This window comes from Brachyhypopomus gauderio, chromosome 4 (assembly GCF_052324685.1).
Source record: "Brachyhypopomus gauderio isolate BG-103 chromosome 4, BGAUD_0.2, whole genome shotgun sequence".
Classification (NCBI taxonomy): Eukaryota; Metazoa; Chordata; class Actinopteri; order Gymnotiformes; family Hypopomidae; genus Brachyhypopomus; species Brachyhypopomus gauderio.
The window spans coordinates 30,664,553-30,691,493 of record NC_135214.1 but is presented as its reverse complement, the minus strand read 5'-3'; the positions used below and the strand labels follow the sequence as shown (position 1 = coordinate 30,691,493).

General features: G+C 43.2%; 3 protein-coding genes across 4 annotated transcripts in view; 2 read left to right on the top strand and 1 right to left on the bottom strand.

Annotated features, from left to right (window-relative positions):
• The first annotated feature begins 412 nt into the window (after window positions 1-412).
• On the top strand, window positions 413-10,171 carry stk38a (serine/threonine kinase 38a). Of its 2 annotated transcripts, none has more exons than XM_077003830.1 (14): window positions 413-472; window positions 1,916-2,052; window positions 2,469-2,520; window positions 2,780-2,902; window positions 3,063-3,146; window positions 3,375-3,498; window positions 4,034-4,188; window positions 4,353-4,455; window positions 5,610-5,671; window positions 5,913-6,030; window positions 6,148-6,271; window positions 6,554-6,649; window positions 6,798-6,892; window positions 6,992-10,171. In XM_077003830.1, the coding sequence occupies exons 2-14, from the start codon at window positions 1,922-1,924 to the stop codon at window positions 7,126-7,128; spliced, it is 1,404 nt and encodes a 467-aa protein (XP_076859945.1). In that variant the 5' UTR covers window positions 413-472; window positions 1,916-1,921; the 3' UTR covers window positions 7,129-10,171. The 2 variants fall into 2 exon arrangements, with proteins under 2 accessions (XP_076859945.1, XP_076859944.1); XM_077003829.1 differs by having other exon boundaries at window positions 4,353-4,491.
• A 334-nt stretch (window positions 10,172-10,505) lies between these two features.
• On the bottom strand, window positions 10,506-13,413 carry tmem81 (transmembrane protein 81). The gene is made up of 2 exons (XM_077003828.1): window positions 12,267-13,413; window positions 10,506-11,399 (listed from the first exon to the last, which is right to left on the bottom strand). Exon 2 carries the CDS (start codon window positions 11,376-11,378, stop codon window positions 10,569-10,571), a length of 810 nt encoding a protein of 269 aa, XP_076859943.1. The 5' UTR covers window positions 11,379-11,399; window positions 12,267-13,413; the 3' UTR covers window positions 10,506-10,568.
• A 474-nt stretch (window positions 13,414-13,887) lies between these two features.
• Window positions 13,888-26,941, top strand: part of prex1 (phosphatidylinositol-3,4,5-trisphosphate-dependent Rac exchange factor 1) — a 52,459-nt gene continuing 39,405 nt past the window's right edge. The window contains exon 1 of the mRNA XM_077003827.1: window positions 13,888-14,028. Coding sequence (XP_076859942.1) covers window positions 13,888-14,028 — 141 coding nt within the window. The remainder of the gene's footprint in view (window positions 14,029-26,941) is intronic.

The window sequence follows — 26,941 nt, the reverse complement described above, 5'->3', positions numbered from 1 at the left end:
TCACTTGTTTCAGTATTATCTTCCACAAAGCCAATGTCTAAATATTTGTGAAAAATATAATTATTTTGAAAAATGTTCAGACAGCCACATTAGGAATAGGAACTTATGTTTGCAAACGTTTGATAAATCTTAACAATTAAGATGACTAAGATTACTATAAAATATCATATTTTATTCACCACTACGACTGATCATCAATTAGATTCCAGATCACTAATTGTGCATATCATAAAGTGATCCAGAGGTAATTAGCAGTTAATTTGTTCAAATAACTGTTGACTTATACAATAGTACAGCTGTAATGTTTATTTGTTTATTTGTTTAGTGTTTGGTTTAGTTCATTAAAAATAATAAATGGGCTTGAAACGGGACTGTTATTTTGGTGGATTGCTTCTGCAATAGTGTTCCGGAAGAAGGAAATAATGACCACCGTTCACAAGTAGGTTGCAAACACTTTGAGGTCGAGCAGAAGGTAAGCAATTAAAAGTTACACAGCAAAGTAGGTCATAACCACAAGGCAAGGAATATAATAATTTCGATTTTGGTTGTTGTAACTACCTTTTCTGTTAAGGAGACAAACCCTGATTAAGAAACTTTAGCTCGAATTGTACGCAACGTAAACGTTAGGATGGTTACTTGGCTAACCTACCTAGTTAGCTAACTAGCTCCTAGTACTGAAGTTACTTTAGCGAGATAACTTAGCCAGTTACTAATGTGTCAATGTTACTAACTGACTAATGTGACAACTTTCACTTAATTTTACACAATTTTGCTCTCGGAGGCGGATGGCGGCAGCCAGCGAACAGGTTTAGGTAACATTTAGGCAGCCAGGTAGCTCAATATCAGCTGGTGTCTCGTTGAAAGAATGTTAGTTTCGGCTTGGCTGTTGAAACTAGATTGTAAGATAGCTAACGGTAGGTCGGCTAGCAAGGGACGCTAGCTGTTTATTTACCAAGTTGCTGTATTATCTTGCTAGGTGGGCACACCGACAGAGAAACCATTTAGCAATTGCTAAAACCACAGAAATTCGTTTCTGAGCTATAATTTAATATCTGGTAGCTGGGATTGAGGAGACTTCCGTATAGTTGCGGCAGACAGCTAACTAACGTTAACTAATCTGGTGACGTGCTTGCTAAAGAAAAAAGGAGATGGTTAACCATCTTAATAATAACAACAATGACCTTAATATTGCCGGAATAAGACAGTTATACATACTTATCTTACAGTTGTGGCTATCTGACTAGCTAAAACAGCTGCATAGCGATTGTTTCCAGCTACCAAAAGTGAAAGGTCTGAAGGTGTAATATTAGCTATATTCAAACAAAATGCCAGTGTCTGTCTGTCGTTGCTTTTTGCATGTGCCAGTTATGTTCCAGCTAGTTATATCTGGTTACGGAACCTGGAGCTGTCTGCTCACAGAAGCGCCGAGCCTCTTGCAGACACTAGACATTCTCCCATCTAGGCTTGCTACATTATCCTTGAGACCTTTTAGTTGCCAAATATGGCGTTTGTTTACAGTTCCGAGCCATGAGTCATCAGCTCTTGCGTCGCTAATTATATTTGTAATGTAATGTGACTTTGAACACCTCCGATCAGCGTTTGCTTCACAGTGTTCGAGTGTGTTTATAAGTGACCACAGTCTTTGATGGTTAATGAAAGCTTGAAAAGAATAGGCTGCCTACTTTTGTAGAAACCTGAGGAGCGTCTAAATAAAAGTTTTGTCTCTGAATGTAAAGTGATCTACTTTGTCTACATCCAGTAAACACTTAATGGTCTAATTATAATGGCTGGCACTTTATCTTTAACAACCCAGAATCTAAGAAATATTAAGCAGCATTTTTCATGGTTTAGATTGTATCATTAGAACATATTTGATTCCACCAAAACGTCTTATATGATCTATCTTTTTTTCCAGCGAACTATGGCAATGACTGGTCAGACATCTTGTGCCTCAATGAGCAACCACACTAAGGAACGGGTCACGCTGGCCAAAGTGACCCTGGAGAACTTTTACAGCAACTTGATCTCCCAGCATGAGGAGAGAGAGATGAGGTTAGGGATGTCAAACTGCCAGCACTGTGCACTTGATGTCCATTATTCACATAGAAGTTATGAAATCTTATTGCTCCTTGTTTGAAAGTTGATCTGTTGAAAGTTCTTTTTGTCTGTGTAATAAGGAATCTTCTTTTTGGAATGTGACCGTGTGACATTTGCTAGCATTGAACTAACCTGACAGGTTCTTGTGAAGCGTATAACGTCTTGAGCATCCTGCGAAATCAATGAACATCTTTGGAGTAGTTTTTTACCTTGAGCTAGTCTCATGTGATGGAAGAGGCATTTTATTCATCATTTAATTTATGTCATTAATTTATGCAGTGTATCAGGCATAACAGCATTGCTAGTCCAAACAAAAAACACTAAGATATATTTTGTTTTTTTAGTTGTATTGAACTGTGTGTCTGTCATAGGCAGCAAAAGCTGGAGAAGGTGATGGATCAGGAGGGGTTAGGTGATGACGAGGTTTGTCACATTTTTGTGATTTGTTGATACGTAGCATTCACATGGTGTTTGTGAACATGACTGAGCTCTGTAAAATTATCCTGTAGACAGCTGTGATTTTAATCTAAATTATCATTAAAATCATTAATTTAAATTATCATTAAAATCAGCTGTGATTTTAATGATAATTTTGATCATTTGGCATGCAAATTCTAGATCTGTAAATTGAATACCCGCTTTATTGCATTAAGATGGCAGCTGTTTTTCCTCTGTACTGTAGAAGCGCCAACGACGTTCCCAGCACGCCAGGAAAGAGACAGAATTTCTCCGTCTTAAGCGAACACGTCTTGGTCTGGATGACTTTGAGTCACTCAAGGTGATTGGTCGCGGTGCCTTTGGAGAGGTATGTCCTTGTCCTCTTTACACTTTCAGGTGCTTGATTTTCTACAATATGAAATTCTTCATAATTAATTTTACTCAGCCTCCTACAGGATATGACATTGGTTTTAATTTCATTACATATACATTTGAAAAAATTTGGGTTGCATATGTCTGACGTCTAGGTGCGTCTAGTTCAGAAGAAAGACACGGGCCATGTATATGCCATGAAGATCTTGCGCAAGGCTGACATGCTTGAGAAAGAACAGGTGAGTCATCTCTAATCATGTTATGGACTACATCTGGCAATGTCACTTAACATGTCATTGGCAATGTAATTTTTTCTTAAATATAGCCACTTTTCATCACAACATCCTCTCTTTTAGATTGGCATTGCATTATCTGACGGAGGGAGAAAAAACAAATTATATTGTGTGGGTTGATCTCAAAATGGGAATTTCTTTTAACCATCCCCTTAATTACCTTGCATGCTCTAGGTTGGCCATATTCGGGCAGAAAGGGACATCCTGGTGGAGGCAGACAGTCCGTGGGTTGTCAAGATGTTTTACAGCTTTCAGGATAAGATGAACCTCTACCTCATAATGGAGTTCCTACCTGGAGGTGTGTGCTGTCTGGTACAAGCTCTTGTGAAAAGTAGTTTGTTACCCGGCTTGATTGTGCTTGATCCTGTAATAACGTAATAATATATAATAAAAGGTGTATGGTGTGAAGTCACAAATAAATTTTTAATATAGAGTGATGACACAGGACTGCACAAATAAAGCTCAGAGAAAGTTTTTTATTTTTGTGCATTTTACTACTATTGAAACCTCTTTTATTTAATAGATGTGTTGTATGTTGACTGCCATGGCCCTGTTTTAAATGGTGCAAATGCAGACTTTTTTAAATTTGGAAATTCTTGACCGTATGTTTCAAAATTGCAAGGACGGTTGCGATTCAGATCACAGATCATGATTGGGCCTTCAAAAGATAATATAATGTGTGGTGTTTTTTTTTATTTTTATTTTTTTATTTTTTATTTTTTATTTTTTTGGAAAGATCGCCCACTCCTAATACAGCCTTTATGAATTAAGATACATTTTATGACTTGCTCACCATGACCAAGAAAACCAAACCTCTCTCTTTGCGTATAAAGGAGATATGATGACGCTGTTAATGAAGAAAGACACTCTCACAGAGGAGGCCACCCAGTTTTACATTGCAGAGACTGTGCTAGCCATTCACTCCATCCACCGGTTGGGTTTCATCCACAGAGACATCAAACCCGACAACCTGCTATTGGACTCAAAGGTGAGATATACACACACAAATGTACAGACCTTTTGTCTTTACTAGTTCTGCGGTTTTACAGATGTTCTCAAAATAGTCGTTTTATTTTTTTCCAGCTAAGACGGTTTATACTTGTTTGGCTACATAGGTGTTAACTGTACATCATGCTATTTTTGCTTGCATAGGGTCATGTGAAGCTGTCTGATTTTGGCTTGTGTACGGGACTGAAGAAAGCTCACAGGACAGAATTTTACAGGAACCTCAACCACAGCTTACCTAGTGACTTCAGTAAGCCTCTGTCGATGTCGTGTCTATCACCATCATGTCAGTAACAATACATTTACACAATTCTGTTATACACAACCCTTTTGAGTCATGTTTCTTACCTTTGATGTCAGCTAACTGTAGGATGGGTTCTCTCGTTCTGTTCTTGGGTCTATCTTTATATGTTTAACTGCGACAGAGAGAACTACATTACTTTAGGAAATGTAAATGTATCAATTGTGATTTTTCACCGCGATCGAAATTTGTCCTCTGCTTTTTACCCATCTGTGCAGTTAGAACACACAAACACACACTAGTGATTACTAGGGGGCTGTGGTGCACACGTGCCCAGAGCGGTGGGCAGCCCTAGTCCTGGCACCCGGGGAGCAGTTGGGGTTAGGTGCCTTGCTCAAGGGCACCTCAGTAATGGCCTCAGGTCTGGGAATCGAACCCACGACCCTCCGGTCACAAGACCAGTTCCCTAACCACCAGACCATGACTGCCCCTTAAATGCATGCATAAATTTTAAATGCATCAAATGACAAATGGTTTATGTCAGTCTTGGAAAGTGGCCGAACTGTTCACATCTAATGTAATGGAAACTGCACCACTTTCTTTTACTTGTTTGAGGTAATTGTACTTATAATTACTGTGTACAGTTGGCCAGTGTGTTGATGACACATTTTCCAAGTCTGCTTATGTTTGCCAATCAGCTTCAGAAACTTAACTATTACTTCACTTGCGTCATTTCCCCCCTTAATATAGTTTGCTATATTAATATCCAGTAGAGTTTATTGAAACCTCCCATCAATTTTTACTGCCTGTGGGTAATGGAATCAAGCCCCTAGCCAATGGTTGGCCACGTAGTGGTTGCTAGGATATCTTTGCTGATGGAGAAATGGTACGCAGCATTATGCTGCATCTGATATGGTGTTTAAATCACAGCACAGTTATGCCACTTCGGCGCCACCTGTTGAACTAAGAGTGGAGGTGGTTCAGAGCCAGTATGAATAATGCCCTTTGAGATTGGCTGCCTTAAAGCCCATAACACACTCATGTGGTAAAGTATTTGTTTATATGGAGCACAGCCATCTGTCAGCTTGTATGCATAGGTCTGTCTGATACAAGTTTGGTCCCATTAACCTGGATTAAACTTTTGAGTTTCTTTGCCTCTGCAGCATTCCAAAACATGAACTCAAAGAGAAAAGCAGAGACATGGAAGAGAAATAGGAGACAACTGGTGAGTCATAACCTTATGTCATGGCGATTGAGTGGGATAATAGTTTAGCTTTTTGACTATTTTATTCAACGGTTGCACAAAGTAATTAATATTGGACTATTAGGTAAATGGTTAGCGGAGGCACTTAAACAGGGAGCTGTGTTTTTAATGACTAGCTCAGAATAAATATGGAAATATGTGGGTGTTGTTCCACTCCTTCCTGTTATGTTGGAAATAAACATGAGTGACCCCTCTCTTCCAGGCCTTCTCAACTGTTGGAACACCAGACTATATCGCCCCTGAGGTTTTTTTGCAAAATGGGTACAACAAACTGTGTGACTGGTGGAGCCTCGGTGTCATTATGTATGAAATGCTCATAGGTGAGTCTGTTTCTAAATCCACACCTTTCCATCACCTAATACTTTTCAGTTTTAATGGCTTTAATTAAAATAGTTGTTACTATAATTACATGTTTATCAGTTTGTTTGCTTTTGCAGGCTACCCTCCTTTTTGCTCAGAGACCCCTCAGGAGACTTATAGGAAGGTGATGAACTGGCGAGAAACACTGACCTTTCCTCCAGAAGTGCCCATCTCGGAGAAGGCAAAGGATCTGATCCTCAGGTTAATACCCCCACCCCACCCTCCCACCACCACCACTGCACCCCCATTAGGTATTCACAGGTTAGGTGATGCAAAAGCACGGGACACCTGTGTCAGGACTTGTGTGGGATTTGTTGTTTACTTTAAAAAGACATTTATAGTAAGTCATGCTGATCTTACTGCTATATCCTCTTACTGCTGTCCTCACTGCCGGCAGTTGATGCATGTAATACCTTTTTTCCACTGTTGTGACACTGTTCGGTTTACTAAATATGTTACTAAGAACCCGGTGTTGTATGCTAGGTTCTGCTGTGAGAGTGAAAACAGAATTGGTTCTGCTGGAGTGGAAGAGATCAAGTCCAATGCTTTCTTTGAGGGTGTGGACTACGACCATATCAGGTGGAAACTTTGGTTAAGCAATGCATGGTTATACAAAGATACTAGAACAACTGTTGAAGTCTTTCTGTTGAATTTGTGATAGGCAACGTATTTCTTAATTTTCTATGAAGCATGAGGTGTAGAACATTTTGTATAATTACTTTCACAGAGAGAGACCTGCTGCCATTCCAATTGAGATTAAAAGCATAGATGACACCTCTAACTTTGATGAGTTTCCAGAATCTGACATCCTGCAACCATCAGGTATGTTCACAGAATGTTTCTACACATTGAAAAATGCAAAGGTTTTATTGGGCAGTTCTGGTTTTATCTGTACACTCAAACCAATTTATTCTCCTTCAGCCACAGTTGTGTCCAACCACAGTGAGGTGAATTTGAAGAACAAAGACTGGGTCTTCATTAACTACACATACAAGCGTTTTGAGGGGCTGACTGCTCGGGGAGCTATTCCTTCCTATATGAAATCGGGAAAGAGATAAGATCTCGGCTCTCTGGTGCTTGTGGACTTGGTGTTTTTCTACAAGTCTTCCTCCTTGGTTCTCAACGCTTCGGATATGTCGTTGTGAATCTCCAGAATCGTCCATTTCCCATTTTGCCCACGCTGCGATGAGTCATTATGGTGGTGGTACCTCTCTTCTTCCAGCACTGGCTGAATTGTTGTGTAGCTTCTTCAGTTGAAGCTTTTTGGTTGATGTACGATTTAGGGCCAACTGCAGCTGAATCCCCCACGCCCCCAACACAAGAGTGCCGTTTCTTTGTGTCCGTCTACTCTGAGTGCTTTTAGGCGGGTTGATTTACCATACTTAAACGGCCTAAAGTTTGACCTTGAATCCTGCTTGGCTTCAGCCTCCATCACAACCTCTTGCTTAAAGGGAATGGAAACAATGAAGAGGAATCTCTCTTTTTAATCTTTTCAGAATCTTTTTTTTTTTCTTTTTGATAGAACTTTTTTAAAATAATAGAACTTGCTTGGCACCACAGACTGCAGCCTGCTAACAATGACAACTCGTTGGAATTTTCTATCCACGATGTGGTTACTGCTCGAAAGCCTCAGAATGCATTTGAATCTGCCTATTGGAAGCAGACATTGCCTTATATTTGAATACTACATGAATGTTCCAGTAATCACCTGTTACACCAGCGAAATATCACAGAATATCACAAGTAGTTTCTCCTACTGCTGAAAACTAAACCAAAAGTTCCTTTGTACATTTCCAAAGTACACCAGCCAACAATGATGACCAACTTTGAGTCTGAGGACCAGTTTATATCCCATTGTGTTTCATTTACATATTTGGGGTGGCTTTATTTAATAATTCTTAATTAAACTGGTATTCAGACTCTTACTAATCTTTGTTCCTTGAAAGGGCTGTCTTCTTTACCCTGATCATTTGGGAACAAACCCATCTTTAGCCTAAAGAGAATGAACATCCCAGGCCAGAGTGAACTGAACTTGTTTATTAAGATTATATACTCATGTGTCTTCCACGTTGACACTGGACTGAAAAGCATGCTGTCTTAGTAAGGGAAAGCAATATTTTACCAAAGACTTGTGACTTGTAGCAACTATGGGTCCTCATGATAAGTCCCGTGTTTTGCCTTTTGAGCAGCTTGGTCTGTGCTTGAGATTTGAGAATGTTTTCTATTTTATATGTTGGGTTAAGGACACTTTGCCCATTATGCAGCATTATATTACTATGTCTGGGGATTGTCTTCAGCAATAATTTAAATTCCTATTATCAAAATCATTGAACAGTAAAGGACAATGTTACGATTGTCATCTTTATAGCAATCTAAAGGCAGGTATGTGCGTTATTGTGTACACGTAGGAAGTTACTTGCTACATTGTGTTTGCAAGGACATGTATATCTTTTATAGAAAATTAGGAAGTTAAAATGATTTTATAAAGTTATGAATTGCAGTTTATTCATTAGATACCGAAGAAGGTCTCAGATAGGTCTTTGAGCTGTGTGCATCATGGCTTCTTGCTCTGGCTTTCAGTAGCATTCGTCATCAGCATGTAGTTGAAACCGAATCCTTTGCCTGACAGCTTGAGCTGCAATTTGAGCATGTTTTTGTCATTAAACTATTATCGTGCTGTAGGCATGTGCCACAAGGACTTAATGAATCAAGACTTGAATATCTCTTAAAATTATGCAGTGGATTTTGAGGTTTGCCTCAATTTAGCTGGAAAAGCTTGGAATTTCTGAATTGTCTTGTTGAGTTCTGTGTGTAGGGTGAGGCAGGTCGAATCAGTAACTAAATAATGGTGTGCATGGCCTCATAAAGAAAGCAAGATTGTATGCCTTTTCCCCCCAAAATGCTGTAGGCTTTTGTGGAGCAATACAGGGTGCAGTGTAGTGTGTTGTAAATACTCCTTTTTTTTTTTTTTTTTTTTTTTTGCTCCTGTGAGACCGTTGTTTGATTCACGATGCAGTCCTCTGCTGCATGCTTTTACACAAGTGCTGCTGAATGGCCAATATCGAAATGGCATGAAGAGTAAATTTTATTATTCCTTTTTTTATTTGTATTTATACTCTGCCTTGTTTGTAATAACTCCTGATCTCGCATTGTAGTGGAGTGAGAATATTGGGGAGACCCAATATTTAAATGCTTGTTGTGAGTGATTTAACTGTTGGTAAGGAGATGCCTGATCAGATTAGACATGGTTCTGCAACTGGTCCCCTTATAATCTGTGTGAATGCTTTGCAGTCAATATGCTGGAACAAAATCATGTCTTATCAGGACATGCTCATCATCTGTTTAGTCATAACATTTTACTTTCGTTTTTGATTGGCTTTACTGTGTTGAGAAACATATCTGGTGTTATGCAAAGACGGTTTGGATGTCTTCATGAAAATGAATCTGGTTTATTGAGGTCTCTATCTTGAATTTTGGCAACATTCTGTCAGATACAATTATGTATTTAGTCATGGGTAAACATTGCACATTTTTGTTATTTTGCTTGTATGTATAATACACTCAAAAGGATGTTAAATGGTCCACAAACACACTGGTTGACTGTTTTTGCCTGTTTACACAACATTAAAGTAGGTTAGTAACTTTCTGAATATTTATATGCTTGCTAGCAACTTCTGGATTAAAAGCAATGTGTTTTGAAAGGGTTTGTGTTGTGAAGGATATAGGGCTTATTTATTCAAACCAGGACCTACACACACAAAAAAAAACTGAGGTAGTGGGCAGATCTAATCAAGGATGGCCTTAATTCTAGCAGCAACAACTCTTACTGTTCCCTTAAAATCCAAAGTCGAATATGAAAATCATGCTCCTGCTCTCAGTGTCTGTAAATAAGGCTCCTGGGTTTTAAAATGTTGCATTCTACTGTGAGATGAGGCTGTCTGGTCTCTCTCTGCCTTAACATTTGGTTTGAGGTAAGTTTATAGATTGTAATTACACTTTGTAGAGCACCTTTGACTGGGTTGTTATTGAAAGTATTTGTGGTGAACCCACACATTAACCTGTAAAGGATGTTCAATAAAATACCAGTTCATTTATCATGCATTTATTTTTTTGTTGTTTTTTTATTATCCCCTAAAATTTGCTGTTGAAGGACTTTAAATTTGAATGTAATTTATATGTGGCCACATTGGCTGAAGCTGTGTCCAAGTGTGTTTCCTTGTCAAGATGAACAGAATGAAGGTCCAATTTAAACATTGTTTATTAATTGGTGAGACTGCCTTGCAGTGTCTCGCATTCCTGATCCCTCATTAATACGCTTTTGAATAACTTAAGAAACTTGGATATATGACACTGCATTCAGAATAGATATCCGATCCAAGTTACTGTGCAACCTACTTGGAAACATGATTATAAAAACAACTCAAGTGACTCTTCCACTGCTTAATTGTTTATTTGAGTGCTGCAAAGATGTAAAGCAAATACGATTGTCAGATATTTCCTAAACACTTATGGGAAGATGACTACAATGAGAAAGAGTGAAAAGAGCAAGAAAGATGATCATGGCTATGGCCATGGCTATAGTCAAACTGACCAGTACCATGTTTTGGACTGTGTTACCAGGATACAGTTTCCCTGTGACAAGAGTTATATTTGGCCACAGATTCCCCGGTTTCTCCCATTGAATCAAACTCTTATTGAAATCCAAGCTCAACACACGTGAAGATAAGACCTTAACTCCTTTATACATCCTCTTCACCTTGTGGTAGGACGTGTCCTGTACATCACAGAGGTATGTCCCAGCATGCTCCTCTCTAACTGGATCTAGCACCACCCTGTCTAGTCCTGGAACATCATAATGCGTGAACAATCTGTTGTCCGTGGTAACGATGCCTCGTGCGAAACGCCAGGACACAATGAAGGCAAAGCGACCCATGGCTTCCACGACCTCCTCCAGACAGTCCAGCTCCAGCCGCTGTCCCACGATCACCGTCTGGGTCCTCAGGCCGCACTGCCAGCTCTGCAGACACTGGACCCGCCGGACGCGGCAGGCCGTGTTGTTGGCCTGCGCCGGCCCCGCAGGGCAGAGCTCCTGGGTGCGGAGGCCCAGGCCGCACGTGGCACTGCAGGGGGAGCTCCGCACGATGACCCATGAATAGGCAGAGGCCAGGTCCTCCAGATCCACTCCAGCAGAAGGGTCACGTGGGCTGGGGGAAGACATGACAACGCAGAACAGCACTGCCGACAGCACAGCCCAGGTGGACATCGAGGGGAAAGCTGCAGAACTAAGGGCAACTACTCGAAGTTCCATGGACAGCTGTCATGACGCTTCCTGCCAGTGGACATGCAGGTGGAAAGGATTAGAAAAACAGATTGCCTGTTAAATTACTGAATGAAAGATTTCACACCATAAGGGGTTGTGTAGTAGCACTATGAAGTCTTTCCCTGGCTTTGCTGTTACTTATATTTCCATATGTAGTATACTGAGATTGTTCTCATTTTATGGAGAACAGTGGTAAGTGGCAAGGGAGCCTGAGACACTGAGACAGCCTTTGTCTGTGCTTGAATGTGCAAGGTAATTAAATATGCAATCTCGAGGTGTAAAAAAGTAATTATCCCTCTAATTAATTCAATCCAGTTTCAGGGGGAACTTGCAATGGGTTGTCAGATTGGTTTGGTAAACAAGTGTTTTTTTTGCTTATTGATCAGGAAGGTTCCCAGACTTTCAGGTAGCAAGGGGGTTCAGACCACATTCAACACTGTTGTTCATGCACTGCAACATTTAGTTACATTTACAAGGTAAACCATAGTTAAAAACAAGAAACAAAACAAGCTTCCTTCACCTTGATGATCTTCTATGTTAATGATTTCTCAATTCCTGAACACTGCAGTCACGGAGATATTTCAACAAACCTGATATAAGATTATATATGAAAATCTATAAATATCAGGAGATTACAGCATGCTATGCCATAATCAAAGCATGGGATGAGTTAAATGGCTAAAAAAACACCTAACCAAAACTAACAAAAAGTCAGTAATATTGCAAATGAAATAAGCGAAGTGTGTGGAATATTCACACTTGAGTTCATCTTAATCTCACATTTGATCTTAACAAGTGCCCCCAACCCCACCCCCATTTATTTAATATGCATTAAGAAACAAAGTAATTTCAATACCATGTAATCCGTATTCCTACCTTTAATAGTACTGAAATAGCATTGCTATTTTGATAAATGCTCAAGGTCAGTATTTCATCTTTTCAGAATCCTGGTGTGGAATCAAACACTAACATTCTGTACGCAACAGTCCGCGAGACAGAACGATTAGCGCTCGTGCGGAGCGCTGTCTTGATCTCGTCACTAGATGGAGTCATGTATACAGATGTTCCAGCAGCGACCGTCTCCTTATCTAATTGGCAGCACGCCTTTTGTTTTATGTTGTTTAGTAAATTTGTTCAGAGGGCTACTTTGTGGTCTAGATTTATTTAATTGAGTCAAACAATCACTGACAGGAAGCCGTGGAATTGCTGAGGAAGAAAAAGCATGAACGGCAGTACTCAGTAAACTAAGCAGCCATGTGCTCCGATTTGTTGAAGTATCTTTTTTTCGTTTTGTGGTACAATGGCGTGCCTTTGTGTTTTAGTTTGACTCTGTAGTCGATGTAAACAGGATGTGCACGGGCTCTGCCAGTTCAGGTGGTGGTGCTCAGGATGTCATTGTGTCAGTCACCAACACCCTGAGTCTAAGCATAGTGAGTGGTTAAACTGCCGCGTCCTACGTTGCATCAGTGTATAAATTTGGAAAATACGACGGCTGCAGTTTTAGTTTTGCATATTATAAATCTGGCCCCGGGATACACTCTGAAGTAATGTATCAAACTGGCAGCAGATGAAGGGTGCCGTGTCAGCACAAAAGTTCACTTCCTTTTCTCCCATCCCCTCAGGTCTTAATACAATTAACATCTAAAGTATATAGGACTAGAGTTTTCCCCTATGCATGACTTCTACAAACTTGATTCAGAAGTGAATTGGCGCTTTCTTGGATGACCAAATCAGACGTGGTCGTATATTATGGTAGCTGGTAGTTTCCACTATTGCCCGCAGCAATGAATCAGAAAATGCCGAAGGGTTAAACGATGAAGCGACAGATTAACACGAGAGTTTTAAACAGAAAAGACAAAAATACGCAGGGTGTCAATTAAGCATACGGTGTGTGTGAGAGAGGGGGTAGAGGGGTAGAGCGAGAGAGAGAGAGAGAGCGAGAGAGACGGGTTTGACCAAGCAAAACAATTTACAGACGGCCCCCTAGCGCTCGACTCATTTACTCAAGAGTAACCACACAGCCTCACTTTTCGCCTAGCATACTCATTAGTCCGTGTTCAAGTTTTTTTGCAACTACTGCTCACCGCTTTGGTTCCCAGTGTTGCTCGCACATCATGAGTTAGCTCTTCTCTTATTTGCTTAAGAAGGAAGGACTGTGCAGTTCAATCTTTAGACAACACAACACGGATCACTTTCTTTGCTCCGAGAAGACCCCATCACGCCTACGAATGCTTTTCGTCTCTGGTTTGCAATTTAAACAGGAAAACGGTGTAAATGAAGCATCTAAACCCACTTGCTGCTGATCGTACGCGGAGTGTTTTAACTTTGCTGAAGTTGGTCAAATAAAGCGACTTAAGGTTTTTTTTTCCTCCTCGCGCATCTTCCACTGCGGCGCGTGCGACGACATGGACTGAACACGCTTGGTTTCTCGGCGCCTCGAGCAAGTGGCGTTATTTAGGTGGGCTTTCTCTAAAAGGACTCCTTGTGAGCGAGGAACATGGAGGAAGACAGTCCTCAAGAAAACGTAGATCAGACTTCCAAGGATTCGGATCGCCAACTTCGCTTAAGACTCTGCGTTTTGAATGAGATCTTGAACACGGAGCGGGATTACGTGAGGACTCTTGCATTTCTCCAGTCGGTGAGTTTGTTTTGCTGTTACACGAACCGTGTGGTTCTGCTACAAACACCGCAGATTCAGTGACAGCGCTCGTTACATGTTGCATTTTAAACGCCGTGGACCGCAAAAATGTCCACAGTCCCATGTTTGACCAAACAATCACTCAGTTCTAGCTTGTTTGCATGAGATAACGGGAAGCTGAAGCCCCTTGGCGCGTTCCTTCAAGAGGAGAGCATTGGTGGTGTGTCCTGCCCAGGACCAATAACGTCGCCTCCTCTCCTTCATTCACGTATTTCTGAATGACGTCCACAATTAGTTCTTAATCGTACATTGCTTCAGAAATCATTTGATTGCAAAACGAACAATTTGGTAATCACTGCGACTTTATACGCTGCGCTTAGCCGAACAGTTGGCTTATTCTGGTTCCGCATTTAGCTGTCTCTCACTCCACTGTTTACTGGGTGCGTTTACAAAAGCGTCTTTTACAGGTTCCTTCTGCTCCATTTACGAGAGACGCGGTTCCGCCGTATTAGTACCCGTCCTCACACCTAAATCTGAGTGGTCTTTTTTGGGGAGAACCCCCGCAAAACCATCAACAGCCTTTGATGACGAGATGACCTGTTCTTTGAGTTGGCCAATTATAGTTAATAACATTAAGACCAATGCCTGCCAAAGAACGTCATGCATGTTTATGGTATGGGTTTACGTGCAACATTAACATTTATATTTGCACCCACAAACAGCAGTGCAGTCATCAGAAAGTACTGCTCTTGCTCAGTTTCTTGTTTTGGTGATTATAAAGATGGGCATAACAAGGTAGGCTGTGGCAGGAGTCTGCAGACAGTAAACTGACATGGGCTTTCTTCTAATTGGGATCTACTCATAACGTTGCTTCTCTGTATTTGTTAGAAGAATAGTTATAAACCCTTCGGTTCATCATGCAGTAGTGGGCCACACACTGCTATACATTCTTTGCATGTACACCAGCACCCTTTGTTTTGGTGCGAAGCCTGTTGATCTGCTGAGGATAAATTTACAGCCTCCAAGACTTTGGACATCATGGCGTCCCTGGTTCATGCCGCTGGAGTGTAAAAGGGACAGCAGCCAATCAAATAGGTTTGTGCAGATCAGCTGGAGTGCCTCTGATCCAGGTGCCCTCTGTCTGTGCTGACATAGGTTAAGTGAGGCTGTTCACACATCAGATGGGATGTTTTGTTCCCAACTGATTGTGCCTCAGTTTAGCTATGATTATGTATCAGATTCATAGTTCATAAATCACACTTTAGGAAAAAAAAGTTTTTTTTAAAGAAACGGAAGTGTCTTTCTTTCCCACAATAATGGTTTGATCTCGTACCAAAACTTACATGCACACACCCACACAGGCAGGCATCTCCACACTTTTACTTTAGATGGAAAATTTCTCAGGGAAACTGTTAACCTCCTTCTGTCATAGTTTTGGCACTTTGAATGTTGTATCTAGAAATCCTAGGATCTTTAAAGTCTACTCAGTACAATATCATTCACCTCTGTTGTTTGCTACTTCAAACACCAAATTATCATATAGAGAAAGAATAATTACACAGAGTTGTTATGGGCAATGACTTCACAAACATTGATGAAACCTCCGGGGGTTCAGTGAGTGTCAGACTGAACACCCTCAGACTTTGAGAGGAAAAGGTCAATGTCTGGTGAATACACTATGTAGCTGCACGGAATGAAAGCAACTGACACTGAACATTTTTAAATAAACAAAAAAGATTTTTTTCTATGCCTATGAGCATGCTCTAAAAGATCTTCCAGAATATTCCAAACGCCAGCATGGTGCGGGGGGGTTGGAACATCAGCCCTGGAGGTCCCGGTTCTGCACATTTGTTGTTGTTGAAGACGTTCACAGTTCTCTCCGCTCTCTCACCGTTTCCACAGGCAAGAACGTAGAACCCAATGCTGCCGCCCCAGCGTGCCTGTAGTAAATACCGCCTCTGTGCACAGGGATCAGCAAAGCTGGACGTGTTGTATTTACATTTTGAGGTGCAGGGGGCGAGCTGAGAGCAGGGGGTGTGTGCCTAATTCAACAGGTCACTTGTTCCTTATATCCAGTCTTGCTGTGTACCGGTGGCCTGTGTGAGATGGGGAATGTCCCTCACCCCTACTCACACACACACACACACACACACACCCTCTCTCCAGCTGGTGTCGATTCCTCAGCACCTCCTGTGCCTTTCAAGAGGAGCGGATGGCCAAACGGGACGGCATCGCTCCTGCCCCGAAGTAGATGGAGGGAGCGGGTCTTGCTCGTTCTCCCTGGCTGCTCCAGCCTCTGGGGCGCGAGTGAGGTGGGGGTGGGCAGTGTAGGGTTTCAGGTTTATAAATACCCAGGCCAGTAACCCCTGTCTACTGCCACAGTGCTTTTACAACTCCCAGGCACATCCAGGGTCCAGGCTTCTTTTGCCTGTCCAGTATACTGGAAAACTCTTTCCGAGATGTAGGTTGGCATTTTGTTTTAAGACTGCCCTTTAGAACTCAAATACCCGACCCATCACGAGTATTTATGTACTTGTTTTTAGTGCAGTTTGGATTGTATAGTTCTAGCTTGGGTTACTGCAGTGATTTGCTTGGGTTGTATAATGTTCACCAAGTCATCAGTCTGAGTGCACTAATATCATTTTTAATGAATGAATGAAACTTTCATGTATACAGTGCCTTTCAAGATACGCAAGGTCACTTTACAATTAGCGCAGGTACAACCTTTTACAACTAATCAAACTTTCCAGTTAAGAACATGGCCATGTGTCTAAGTTAATTGCCTCTGTATTAATAAATTGATCCATTATTGACATAGACTTAGTGAAATGCCCACCCCACGAAGTAGTTCAGTTCAGAGTTAAATTGTTCACATTGTGGTCTGGATGTGAATTAGTGTAAAAGGGAACCTGATATATAACCATTTTATTTCCCAGCCTGTCCAGCATCACCTTTATGGAGTTCGTTCACCATTGGGCACTTCTGGACTCGCACCTGTTGCTGAAGAGGGCTGTCATTAGCAATGATGCTTCAACAAACTCCCCCTCACCCCAATTGAATAACCTAATTGTCTGCCCCTTAAAATTTCAGCTCATCAAAATGTCTTAGGGTCACGTGTGCTGCAAGCCAGTTCTTGAAGCCCTATGTTTGGTGCACGGAACGCTAGGAATCTGCACAGCTAAAGTGTCCAAATGGCTGCGATGCAGACACTTCCGCGTGGCCGTGTCCTAATCATTTCCCCTTGAATAGTAAAGGGCGGCTGACGTCTGCATGTTTGCGTGCCGTGAGTTTCTCTGCTGCGTCAGCCATTCTGACTTGGACCGACGTTGCATTGATTGGGCCTGCTTCTGTCTCTGGACCCTGAAGCGGTTTTGACGGACCGGCCAAAAGTTGTCCGTTTTGAGGCCTTGTCTGGGATTCTTCACAATGGTTAAATGAAGGGCATACTCAGTAGGCTTCCTCTGTCAGCTTCTCAGGTTTATTTTTTAATATTGCGGATGGAAATATGAGGATTCCGCCGTTAGCATGGTAACTGAAGTGTGTTTGAGTGCAAGAGAACTTCATTGGTTCTGCAAACATTTTGATAAACATTCTGTGGCTAAGGAGCCTAGGGTTACTTGTTCATTTGAATTGAATGTGTCTCTCAGAGTACAGTGTAGCTCTTTTAAGTTAGCATGAAAACGCAGACACGGCAGGGGGACTGATAAAGATGTCTGTGACCTCCCTCTGCTTTGACACAGGGCAGAATGTGTTAATTAAACATGACATTCATTCTGCTATCAAAATAGAGGGTGTGAGAGGCTTAAAGTTTGAAAAATGGTGAAAGAGCCACCACATTCATTTTTTTTTTTAAATAAACAACTTTATCATGTTATGGTGTGATATCCGTCACCTGGGATCTTATTCTAACAAGCTGGCTGGGCAGTGCTAATTGAATCAGATCTGTCTGGCAGTAGGCCACAGTATACAGCTCCCCAGGCACACCTGTCTGTGCCTCCTCACCTTTCGCAAACAAGCTGCCTGTTGGGCCATGTGTTATGCATTATAAATGTTACCGGGCCACAGGGAGCCATGCGGGTAGGAGGGTATTTTTTTGAAGCATATCCTTAAGACGGTCAGTAAACTGAGCTGCGGTTTGTAGGTTTTTTCTTCCATTGGTCATGAAATTAATATTTGCACAGTCCCTAGTCTGGGTTATTGGGAATTTAATGCTGTTTTGTTTTATTAACTATTTCATTGTTCAAGTGGGAAAGGATTTGTGTGGTGTACCATTTGAACTGTCCGGGGGGTCCTTATCCTCGCTGCGTGTATGGAGACCCTGGATTCGTACTCCTCTCTTTATATAAAGGGTAGTGTTTTCCTACACTGTCTTAGAACACAATAGTTCTAATGTGGTCAACAGCCATCATAAACCACAACAAATGTTTCCCTTTGGACAGCAGACAAAGGCCACTGAAGGACTGGCAAGCACTGCAGAGAGGGACAGAGCCATAAACGGGAGCATGAGTGCCATCGGATTGACCTGTTGGCCCCTTTCGCTGGGAGAACCCCAGAGAATTACGGAAGCATCCCATGGGAGTCACACCCCCCCATCCCCACCACGTCCTGCAGTTATGGCCGTGTGGGTTGTGGTACACTAAAGACCTTAGCAGAAAAGTCATGTCAAAAGTCAACAACTTGGGAGACAAGTCATGAGGGTTTGTGTTCGTTCTTGCCTCACTCTCCTCCAAAAGCAATGGTGCTACTGAGGTCATTTGGGCAATATAGTCATAAAATAGTTGCTCTGAAAATGTAATAGACTCCTGCCTCAAACCACTCATGGGAGCATCCAAGCTGGAAGGCAGGACTCGGCCTCTCGGTGGTAATATGTAATGCAGTAATTGCCATGTCACACAGCTGATGTCAAGCAGGCAAGGCACCAGCATTTTTTTTTTATTCTTGCGGTGGGTGGGGAGAGTCCACCAGCAAAGAAAACATCCTTCCGCTGGGAAGCAGGCTGAAGGACGCAGCTGGACTGAAGCTCTGGCCATATATTATTTATTACTCCTGTAATTCACATAATGGTGATTGGAGCGTGCTTATAAACCGTTTCTTGCTTGTTCTTGCCAGCTGGATGAAGTTGTCCACTTTGAAAGCAGTGATGTTGGCAGGTAAATTACTACTACTGCTACTGTTTTGTTGCCATCCCTTTGATGTATCTCTGTACAGTTCAACCGAGTCAAGTGGGGTTAAGTGAGTAAATAGATTGCTATCTGATGGAACTCACCTTAAGGGACCATCAGTGATGATTACATGCATTTACAGTGGTCTCTTAGGCTAATTACTGTATTAGATGATGGAAAGCAGTTACTGTGTAGAGGGATGAGAAAACAAGTAAAGGAAATTAGGTAATGTTTATAACCATGACGTGCGTCACTCTCTTTCATGCAAACACTCATAACCCCCCTACCACATTCTAAACCCGCACATGGGGAGACACACCGGTGTTTGTCCAAAATAAATTCTGCTGGTCATAATAATGCGCCTTAATTGCGGTGATCTTGCAAAATCCGCGCCACCATGTGCAGAAGGGTGTGGGTGTGTGTGGGTGTGGGTGGGTGTGTGTGTGTGTGTGTGTGTGTGTGTGTGTGTGTGTGTGTGTGTGTGTGTGTGTGTGTGTGTGTGTGTGCGTGGATGTGCGTGTGTGCGTGGATGTGTGTGTGTGACTGGCCAGTCAAAGCGATGGAGGGTGAGAGTTTTGGACCCCTGCTGCCCACGACGCATGACCCCTGGGGCGCTCTCACAGCTCTTCCACGGAAGGGGCAGCCCAAACGCCTTCCAGATGGTCCTCTGAGTCTGGCCCTAGATGACCCGGGCGGCCCGGCACAAGATCTTATCCACTTGGCCACGTGTCCGCGTGAGGCCTTTACGCCTACTCTTCGCGGTCCTCCCAATCTTGCCACCAAGTCCTTCAAGATGTGGGCCGACTTGGCTGCACTGAAGGCACTGGCATTTACAGCCCCCGAGGGTGCGAGTCGCTCGGGGAACCTCGGCTGTTCGGGTTTATTGTTCTGCAACTCTGCACACCGCAGCACGCAGCTGATTGCTTGAGTGTAAACTGCATAAGTGCTCTCGAGAGAGTTTATGCATTATGTTGCACACATTAATGGGACAGTGAAGTGCTTTCTCATGTTATACAAAATGTTATTGCTAAAGCCCAAGGTTTGTGTTCTTATCGTGACAGCCAGTGTATTTATAGTTTGTTTTGTGTTGTCACACTTTTTTTTTTTCATGTTGAACCACTGTTGAGAAATGACACCATTTTTAAATAGGACCTTCTGTCCTGATCAGCAAGCTTATGTCACTGTACTTACTCGAATCATCAAGAGGGTTGTGCAGTATCGCCAAAATCGCAGTATCGTTTCTTCAAGTTACATATCGGAGGATGACGATATGTGGGATGATGACTGAATGATCTTTCACGCTTCCTTCTGCTGAGCCTGCACTCTCGTCCTCCTCTCGTCCTCCCCTGTCTCCTGGTCCAGAGGCGCCTGTTTCCGCCCCTCGAACAGCCATGAACTCCAAAGTCCCACAGAGCGGAAGTAGGAGACAAGGGGCCAAACTCAAAGGGGACTTTGTTGCAGCATGCAATGGCCTGGCTGCCTGAAGAGGGGACCGTGGGGGGGGGGGGGGGGGGGGGGGGGGGGGGGGGGGGGGGGGGTGTTGAGTGTGGGGGAAGGGTCAGTGAATCTCAGGGACTGGAGGGGAGAGGGACACACTCAGTCCTGCTCTTTCAGCCCCTCTAGTTCCCCTGCCACTGGGGCTTTTGTCACTATCCGCTGGGCCTCAGCCACAAAGAGAGGATTTTCCCCCTGCACCCCCCCCCCCCCCCCCCCCCCCCCCCCATTTTATTTATTCGATTTCACGGCATGCCGGCCAAAACAGCTCCTTCCTCGCATCCAAAATGGCATCGAACCCTTTAGCAGTGAGGCAGATTCTCACAGCGAGGCATGAAAGAGCCTTTTCGAGGGTCCCGGCTCTGCCTCTGAGGAGAGAGTGAGTGAGTGAAAGAGAGAGAGAGCGAGAGAGAGAGACTAAGGTTTGCTCAGCTCCAGGTCTTGCTCATGTTGTGGGAAACCAATTGGCCTGTATGTGTACCTCAGCCAGACAGTAGAGGTGTGTGTCATAGAGTGGGGACAGAACCCTAGACTGAAGAGATTTTTCTTCCCCCTAACCGAACTATCTCTCTGTGTCAAATAGTGAACCACCAGTGAGTAAACAGCTTTGTCTGTTTGAAGTGCAGGGACAACAGATATGTATTCAGTGCTTCTCGCAGGCAAACTGAAAGAAGATCTCGATAGTATGGGAGAACAGATTTCCCTATTCAGCACGCAGGTTTTAGCTCTCTGATTTCAGCCTCCATTGTTGTGGTTTATGTACCTCCATTGTCCATCGTAAGGTAATCAGATTGCTTCATTTTTCCATCACCCTGTTGCAAGAGCACCTGCCTGCATTTGCCCTCAAACTGCTATCACAGATGACATTTGCACAGATGTTTTAACATGAGTGGCACTGATGTGCATTTTTCAAATCGTGCATGGCAGTCGAACCCAATCCATACGGTTCTGGAAACGGTCAGGGTTGTTTGAGAGCAGCAGTCTTGGGCTGCATCATGGATACCATACAAACATGGTAGTCTCGAGCTGTATCATGGATACCATACAAACATGGTAGTCTCGAGCTGTATCATGGAGAACATGTAAGCAAGATAAAGAATGCAGGATGCTTAAGGACCATAAGAAAGCTGCCTGGGTGACTGTGGAAATTCACTTCTGAAATTCCTTTTGAATTCTTGGCACTAAATTTGCCTTGGTCAAAAAGGTCTGTTTGAGCTGACCAGTTGGAACCCCCCCCCCACCCCCACGCCCTTGCTGGCCATGCCGGTTTTTCCGACCACCTTTCCAAGATCTCTGAATTGTTCTGCGTTTGATAAACAATTCCCTTGTGTTTCCTTTTGGCCATCTGATTTCGCTGTGTGCAAATCTGCTGACTCTGTGGATTTCCCTTCCTGCGTTGAGGCTTCCTTGATTGCTGTATGTTGGTCTGAAACCACAGATTCTTTTTGCTGTGAGCTGTTAGGAATAAGATTAGATTACCACCGTTTTGGTGGATTTATGAGTATGTCCTTGCTCTTACAAACATCCAGTGGTGGCTAAAGGTGTCTGTTTCTATCAGGCTTGGCAAGATTGCGCATTGAAACTTTCCTGTTACATGTGCCAGGATGCTGTAAAGTTCCTTTATCTGGGGGTGGATATGAGTCACTGACACACTGTCCCTTCTTTGTAAATGTCGTGGTTCGTGAGTCATGCCAACCTGAACAAAATGAGATGACGTTTTTGCAGTAGTTCTGACACAGATTTGGCTGTATTAGCAAATCATTAGAGCAATGTTTGAGTTTGAATGGCTTCATTGAATAATAAGTTCCCTTCTGCCTCATATCCTAAATAAACATAGTTCCATCTGTTGCCTAGGAAGTATGGACATAATATCTGTTGTAGGTCTGTCACCAGCAAGTGACTGTCTGAATCAATGGGCTGACAGCCCGTGGTACATGTGTGCAAATAACATGCTGACCTCTCTTGATACCTGTACGCTGTGGGAATAATTCGGTTAGTGTCCAGGTATGGGCTTTGCCATGGTTGTGCAAAGCATCCACTGGTGACAAAGCATTCTCTACTTCATTCATACAGCCTGCGCCTCACGGCAGGGCTGAGTCCCTTTAAACGCTTCACTTCTCCATGTGATGAGAGGAGGGTCACGTGCCGTGGTCTGTGACTCCCGCAAGTGTTCATGTGCATTTCACACTTCTACTTTTGTGTACACGCCTTAGAAATGATGAAATGTCTGCAGTTGTCACTTCTTTGTCCTGCACCGGCTTTAATTAGTTTAGTTTTTTTAGATCATTAGGTTATTATTAGGTTTATTTTTATTAGGTCTTCATCACCATAATTTCTGTGCTTCATATAGCACAGAAGACATTTAAGGTAACAGACCTGAAAAATGGCGCTGTGTTGTTTGTGTGGTTGTCCTTACTATTATTGTCTTTTTGCCACAACTTAGAAAATTACAATATGTGCTCATATGGCTTGAAGAAATCTCATATTTTGCCTCACTTTCACAACTGGGTCATGCCCCTGCAGAAAGACGCTGTTGCAAGAGTTTGACTTGTTCGTAGTTCCTGTAGACAATCAGCATTTTGTTCTCTACTACCGCAAATGGCAAGTTCCATCTTTAGAGGTTGTCTGGGGGTCTAAGAAGCCATGATTCATTAGAGGACATTCTGATCAGTAAATGGCTGTCCATTGTCTAGAAGTTAAAAAACAAACAAACAAAGTTGCTGATTCAATGTAAAACCTGGAGAGATTCACTTGTGATGGTCACATGTGCCACTATATTTGGAGACTCAAATGAGTGTGAAATTAATTTACTGTGCACATTTAAAGCAGAATGATGTCCTTATAGTCTCTTGTTGCACACAGCTATCTTGCTACTTTGTCTCTTTTCATATAGCCAAAGCTTTTAAAAAAACATATTCAGATCCCTTCTGTAGGCAAGTGTGTAATTTCAGCCAACCAGTCTCATGACCTGAGCGTGTAACCCGTGCGTGCATGCTGTTGTCATGAGTGTGATCCCTTCACACTTTGTCCTGTTTTTGTGATAAGCAGCAGCTGTGAATCCAGCTATTGTAATCATGTCCTTATATTCCCGCCATGAACACACCCGATTTAGCCTTTTAAAGAGCACTACAATGGTGTTAGCGTTGACACTGTAGCATTGCACACATTTTAAAGATCACTTGCTCAAATCTGCGCTGAATGGAAAGTTGTCACTGTATTTACATCTAGGGTACATCATTCTACGTTACTGGCTAAAATGTTATATTGGGGACAAACGCCCTTATAACCTGCATTTACTGAGTCACATGAATGTCATATGTAAACCATGCACATTTCAATTATGGTTGCACTCCAATTGGAATAAAGTCATGCGTAATATAGAACATGTTTGTCAGTGTGGTTTTCCTGTACAGCTGGTGCTTATTGACCATAAACCCTTGCTTTAGCCATCCGTGGTCATGCGCTGCTAGGTCAACCATAACACAGTTAGCCTTGAAGTCTGCTGATGGCAGAAGTCATGGCAGCAGGCCCTTGACCCCGCGCCTTCTTGGATCAGGGTGCTGTCTATGAGAGCATATGGCCAGTCTGGGTTTTCTTACCTCGCTGACTGACCGCCCTTGCCTGACCAACTCACTTCAAACAAAGGGCCAGTCACCCACGTCTAACCTTCTGCCACTCTCCAGACTTGGACCACCGGGAAAGGGGGTCTGGAGACAGGACATTGGGGCATAGCGGGTGAGGCTTTTCTTAAGCATATGGCCCTCACTCACATTTTATCAGCTTTTGAGCTGAAGTTGCAGAATAATTGTGAATTTATAAAAGTTTCAGCTTTTTTTTTCTAAGGATTTGCTCATTTGAATTTCATGGAGGTTATTAGTCACATTTGACCATTGCTGTTTCTTTGAATTCTTGTTTTCCAAGTTCAGTGGTGTGGTGCTTGTCAAAATTTGCTTGAAGATCGATTGTTTTCCGTCACGGATAACCCTGTCCATGCAGGCCTGGGCATTTGCTCTACATCAACTTGCTTGTGTGAAGAGCAAGCTGTGAAATGGAAGGCATGCAGATCATGAAAGCAGATCATCTACACTGGCCATGCTAGTCAGCTTGGCTTTGTCATTTGCTTATTTACCTAAATTAAGCTCTATAAATAAAGTCCAGAAATGTTTTCCTGAGCTATACACCCTGCATCCTCTGGATACGAGCAAGACGCTTTGAAGTGCGTTGGTCAGATTTATATCTGCTCCCTTAATCATAATTGAGCACACAGAATCATGGTGTTTGATGAGCACTCAGCATCGCTACAGACCTTTGCAGCTGATTGAGTCGTGCCCGAGTGCCCGAGTCGCGTTCTCACAGAGCGTTCACGTGTGTGTGTGTGTGTGTGTGTGTGTGTGTGTGTGTGTGTGTGTGTGTGTGTGTGTGTGTGTGTGTGTGTGTGTGTGTGTGTGTGTGGCGTGCTCGGGCACGCGCAAGCTGCTTTGTGCTGTTTCCTGTCCGAGGACATCCTTCCTCTTTTTGTTTCGTCCAAAAGAGACTTCAGTGCTCTACTTTGCGCTTTCTTTCCCCCCTGTGCGTGTTTATTTTTGGTGCACGTGCATGTGTGAGACTTGATTCAGATTCGATGCACTCTGGACGACGATTTTGTGCAGTTGGCTCTTAAACTTCCTGTATTGCCCACCGCACTTGGCGAAAAACAACCGCCGAGTGTTTTTAACTGTGTCAAGACGCTGGAGGTTAGATTCAACAGCGAGCGCTTTTGGTTGTTTGATTTTTGTCTAGGATGGCTAATTGAGTTACAGAGGAGTTTGTTTATTGGGGCAGGATGGTGTCTGTTAGCATAATAATGAGAGACTTTACACAGGCCTGGGAGAGGCCATCAAGAGCGTCTTTAATGGCTGATCAGGCCCGCCCTACCAAGAGAGTGTGAACGTGACACAAATTGGCCCTTTTGGCATTAGGTGTCGAACCGTGCTGGAAGAGATTCTATCTATGGGCATTTCTCAGAGCCACTCGGACCTCCTGGAAGTGAACACGGACCGGAGCTACAGCGCGGCGGTGGCAGTGTGGCGGTGCGGTTGACATAGCGAAACCGCCCCACAGCCTACATCCTTTTTTCTGTTGTTCACAATAAGATGAGCGATTGCCCTGCGTGTGTATTGTTTGCGAAGTGCTTTCTCGTCTGTGTAGTTGCAGCGGCACAGTAGATACGATAACCTCCTGCCACTCGATATGGGTTCTTAAGATGAAAAAAAGCATTAAAATTTTTTACCTAGTAAAACAACAAACAAAACCATGTGACCAATTTTCTGCAAGCCGCCTGGATGTCACCTCTGAACTTAAGTGTCAAGACATCCACCATGAACATGCCCCCCCCCCCACCCCCGCACGTCTCCTACTTGTTACCTAGTGCCATCAGTAAGTCATCGGCTGGGTATCTGGTTCTTCCATGCTGTAGATGGTTATGGCCCCATTACAATATTGAGAGCAAGACCTAATAGAACGTTGAGGAAATCAGACCTGCGACTGCACTGGCTGCAGGCAGGACCATACCTTCAGAAGACAGCAGGACAGGACATCAGACAAGGAGTTGGCAGAATACACATAGCTTTTAAAATGAATTTTGGTAAAATGCTTCAAGGGAGAAAAGTCCCTTTATATCACACTGTTGTGTGTGTGTGTGTGCTTTTGCCAGAGTGCAAGCCTTTGTGACTAGCTACTCTGTTCCCATGCATTGGAGCTGTGGGCGCCGGGCCGCCTCTGAGACAAAGGTGGAAAGCAGTGCCCGGGTGCACGTCGTCTTCCCTGTCCCCGCACGGCTGTCCACTGCGATACGTCGTGTCCACGCTCCAGAAGGGACCCTCTCCCAACAATGAACAGTGTCTGCATATTGTGTGCAGGAACACCGGCGGCTTTTGTTGGTGACCGAGCTCTGCAGCTTCCTTCCTGAAAAGACTGAGGTCCGCTCTGTCCCGGAATCGGGCCCCGTGTTAAGGTCGCTGCGGCAACGCTGGTGCTTTTAAATTTTTTTTCCCAGGGCTCTTTGAGAGAGAAGAGTCAGATAACAGCTTGCTTCCTTGGCCTGTGACGTATGGACACTTCCACGTTCTTCTCTTGCCCCGGTTACTCCCATGTTCCTGTTCCCAGCCGCGGTCGCAGGTCACATGTTCCGATCGAGCTGCATTAACCGAGCTTTCTGCTTTATAACGGGTCCAGGAGCGTCCTGACATAGTCTTAGTGTGTAAGATATTGAATCCAGC